General features: G+C 44.9%; 1 protein-coding gene across 1 annotated transcript; it reads right to left on the reverse strand.

The window, feature by feature from the left end:
• Positions 1-290: 290 nt before the first annotated feature.
• rpe (ribulose-5-phosphate-3-epimerase) lies at positions 291-3,063 on the reverse strand. The gene is made up of 6 exons (XM_029644415.2): positions 2,853-3,063; positions 2,346-2,425; positions 1,821-1,960; positions 1,501-1,635; positions 964-1,050; positions 291-834 (listed from the first exon to the last, which is right to left on the reverse strand). The coding sequence occupies exons 1-6, from the start codon at positions 2,972-2,974 to the stop codon at positions 712-714; spliced, it is 687 nt and encodes a 228-aa protein (XP_029500275.1). The 5' UTR covers positions 2,975-3,063; the 3' UTR covers positions 291-711.
• Positions 3,064-4,548: the final 1,485 nt, after the last annotated feature.

The raw sequence follows: 4,548 nt of genomic DNA on the forward strand, positions 1-4,548 counted from the left end.
TCAATGTCCAAGACCGAGTAAAAATGTATCTGACACAGAGACTCTCAATGTGGTCTTGAGTACTACAACGCTGAATAAAATACTGCTTGGCAGATCAAGAGGAGGGATTCCATGTTTCCTGCGTCTGGGTGAAATAGTAACAGGTATTTCATCCCGGCAGTGACAAAATACTAGCCTGTCCAAAGAAACTTTGTTCATCATATGGCCTCTAATTCTGCAGTCCTGTATCTAACACCTCTCACTCTCTCTCAGCACTAGCAAAAAAATAAATAAAAAGACCTTCAATTCAGTTACATTTTTTTGTCAGACATATCTTTATCATTAGTTCGACAGAACAGTATTCCAAAAAATATTCAGGAATGTTTACAATTATTGTGTACAATCAACGTAACCACTGTTCCACTCTCGTTAAAGTGTTAATTTATCCACAGGCCTAAGCTGGTAGGTGGGTAAATCATTGGTTGAGTAGTGATCCTGGCTGAGTGTGGGGATTTGGGGTTGGTTCTGATGTTCTGGGGTATTGAGGGGCGGAGCTTCACTGGATCAAACTGTGACATCAGCACACCCCTCTGCAGAGCACCAACTTCCACACCCCTCCCTGACCACCAAAGAGAAACATCTTTTGACTGTCCCACTTTAGGGTGTATTAGCATGTTGCTATGGCGTTCTGGTGTGAGGAATTACTGTGGTGATCGCCAGGCAGGGGGCGTGTCAACGGTCCAGTGAGCGTTTCTGTATGGCCTCAGAGACGGCAGTCCTCAGCATTGTGATGACAGAGCGAGGGTCGTCGCTGCTCACCACCGCACTGCCCGACACAATCATGTTAGCGCCCGCCTACCAGAGACACACACAGAAAGATAAAACACACACACCGTGAACACCCATGGATGGACACAAGCAACGAGACAACGTAGTTAAGCACCAGGGCCCAAGGGTGCATGGTATGGGGAGGCATGTACGCACCTCAGCACACTTGTGGATGGTAGAGGGACCCACTCCTCCATCCACCTCAATGTCCAGAGAGGGAAACTGACTCCTTAGCCAGCTAACCTAGACACACAGAAACAGACAATGAAATGTCAATGACATGCCCCACATGTCCAAAACAGACACGGCAAATATATACAATCAAACCACACAAATCCACAGACCATGATAATCAAACAAAACAGAGAGACACACAGAGAACCCCTCTAACACATTACTCAGATGACACAATGTCAACTGAAGATATTGTAACAAACCTCTGCATTCAAAATAAACTGAGTGACCTTGTGTATAAAACAGATCACAGATGACAAAGAAGCTTTTTCATGCAGCTTATCAGACATAAGCCACAAAATAACACATAGGATGTGTTTACACAGGCAGCCCAATTATGGCCAACAGATCTGATCTGATCGCTCAAAAGATCAACTAGTGGCAAAAAAATGACATAATTGGTTGGGCTGCTTGTGTAAATGCAGCCTGATAGACAGACACACAAACACAACACACTACCTTGGGCATCATGTCCTCCATGAACTTCTGGCCTCCAAAGCCAGGCTCCACAGTCATGACCAGTGCCATGTCAATCTGTCCTGCCCATGGGGCCAACTCCTCTACTGTGGTCCCAGGCTTTATGGCCAGGCCCACCTACAACACACACACAGTGTTACATTACCGTACATGGGTGAAGACGCACAACTGTTAGACAACACATAGTTGTGAACTTTCTCTGACTGTGTGTGAATCTGTGACCATCCACTTCTCGCAATCTCTGACCTCCCATATCAGGACCTCACCTCTGGTCTCTCTCTATAGTCAACCCTCTGTCTCACCTTCATGCCACTCTCTCTGATCTCCTTAATGAGGTTTCCAGCATTAGTAGTGGTCTCCAGGTGGAACGTGTACTGATTAGCTCCTGCTGCTGCCATGGGTTTCACCCACTGCTCCGGCCTCGACACCATCATGTGCATGTCTATAAGAGAAACACACACACACACACACACACTTTTGAGATGGCTACTATGCAACGCTGAACAAACCATAATCCTACTTAGAACAAAGTATTATGGTGTCAGTAATAATGGTAGCTGTGATCAGCACGTTCAGCTAGAATAAATAGGGACTGGTCAATGTGTTGTCATACAGGTAGCCTAGTGGTTAGAGTGTTGGACTAGTAACCGAAAGGTTGCAAGTTCGAATCCCCGAGCTGACAAGGTAAATATCTGTCATTCTGGCAGCTAACAAGCTGTTATTGAAAATAAGAATTTGTTCTTAACTCGACTTACCTAGTTAAATAAAGGTAAAAACAACAACAGGGACATATTGTAACCATATCAGAGTAAGGTTGTGTTACTGACCAAAGAAAGGGTCTGGCCCCACGCAGTTCCTTAGGCACTCCACCATCGGGTGGCCAAAAGTGATGTTGGGAACAAAATTACTTCAAGGGAACAAGATACAATCATTATCCTTATGTGACTGATTCTACTCCAGTCACGCTGATGCAAGGCCGGCTGATCAATAACAAAACGTGCTATGTGCTAGCTAACTATCAGTGCTGAATAAAACATAAACTGAAAAAAGATAACTAAACTGTGGATGTCGTAAACAGAGTTGCAGAATGTTATGCAATGTGGACTGGTATTGCAATCTGCCGTGATGTTGACATCACCCATAATGACTTTTAGCTTGACTTCTAACAATATATTAACACAAGTCAACAAAAACAGCAGTGATTGCTAACGTTAACTAAAATGTGCATACATTCACAGTGTTACAGCTAGCTAACGTTAGTTAACTGCCTGACTGTGAATCCTATTGGACTGAGGCTATGCTAGTTAGCTAGCGTGCTCTCTGGATTTGTTCACCCGTCCATAACGTCGAGGTGCAGGTAGTCAGCTCCGCACTCCATCATTCGGACGCATTCACTGCCCAGGCATGCGAGGTCACTGCTGAGGATGGACGGGCCTATCTTTGCGCTGTAAGACATGTTGAAGGTCTCTGCTCTGTGTGCTCGATTGCAGTTCAAGAAGTACTCCAACGTGCGAGTTTGCTACTTCCGTGTTCAACGCTGCTTTCAAAATAATTTATGTTCCAAAAGTTGCCACTGGATGGCGTATAAATCACACTGAAGTGACACCACTTTCACATATTTTCCTGTGTTGAAAAAATACTTTATATTGCCCACACAGCTCATTTATTTTCTTAGCTGGCTGTAAGATTTAGTGGGCAGGGCGTTTGACTGAAGGTTGACAGGAAGAGATGAGCTGGGTTGGGTCCAATCCCTGAAAATGTGGGGGACCGTATCAGTGTGTGTGAGTATTGGCAGCCCCTTGAGAACAGGAGGCAGGGCAAGACAGGGCCAAGATCAATGGTCACACAAAGTACTGTGGGAGAGACCAATACTTCCTCTATATAGGCCTCTGTCTCTTATTCTCTCTCTCTCTCTCTCTCTCTCTCTCTCTCTCTCTCACACACACTTTTTTGTATAAAGGGTTTTGACTCTGTGCCTTTCTGTGGTCAGAGGCTTGCTTTTGGAGTGGTTTAAAGGTTATGAAGAGTTCATCCACAGTCCAACCTCCAACTTTTAATGATTTATAAGAATGTGAAAAATGAATCCCTGGTAGTTCCAGCAGCATTTTCTGTGGCCACTACAGACTCAGTCACATCCATGAGGGTAAACACCAATGTGACATTAATGGGTTTGGGCTGCGGGTCACGTTTCTGCTGTAGAGATGATGGTGAGCTGTGGTGGCATGGTATGCACCAGGGGACAGGAAGGTAATATGTTATTCTCAAGTTGGCTTGAGTTAGAGTAAGTGTGGTTGTCATGGTGAATGGGAGCCTTAAGTAAGAGCCCCTGAGGGAGAGCTGTAAAGATTTAGGATATGACAGCCTCGCCACACACACACACACACACACACACACACACACACACACACACACACACACAGCCCTCAGCAAGGTTGATACACTTAACAGTGTTTGTTGTAGATGTCTGTCTGTCCACACGTCACTGACAGGCCGCCATATCATCACTCCGTCTAAAACATCTCTCTCTCTCTCTCAGACGCCATCTTGAGAGCTTTAGATGTGATAAAGTAGTGTCCTGCAGGGGTACAATGAAGGCCATTTGTAAAGAGCCCAGATAGGCTTGTCATGAATACAAATTTACCTGTCTGCTCTATAATATATATTGTTTCTCTGAGGTTAAGAGGGTTTCCACTGGGCACAGACGTCAATTCAACAACTATTCCACATAGTTTAAATTTCAATGAAATGACGTGGAAACAACGTTGATTCAACTAGTGTGTGCCCAGTCAGTTAATGTTCTTGACTTTACATGAGATGACATTGTAAAATGGTGCACTCAGCGGTGGAGGTTTTAGTGGGAAGGCAGATAAGATTCCTGATGCAATGCCCAGATTGAAAGCTTTTTGTACGTGTACTTACAACAAAAACAACAGGATGACAAATTGAAAGAGTAACACATCCTGCACCACACACAAGGGCAGGGGTCTCCAGAGGGCGGAGCGGTCTTCCCAACGCATCATCGGGGGCACA

Source organism: Oncorhynchus nerka, linkage group LG3 (assembly GCF_034236695.1).
Source record: "Oncorhynchus nerka isolate Pitt River linkage group LG3, Oner_Uvic_2.0, whole genome shotgun sequence".
Classification (NCBI taxonomy): Eukaryota; Metazoa; Chordata; class Actinopteri; order Salmoniformes; family Salmonidae; genus Oncorhynchus; species Oncorhynchus nerka.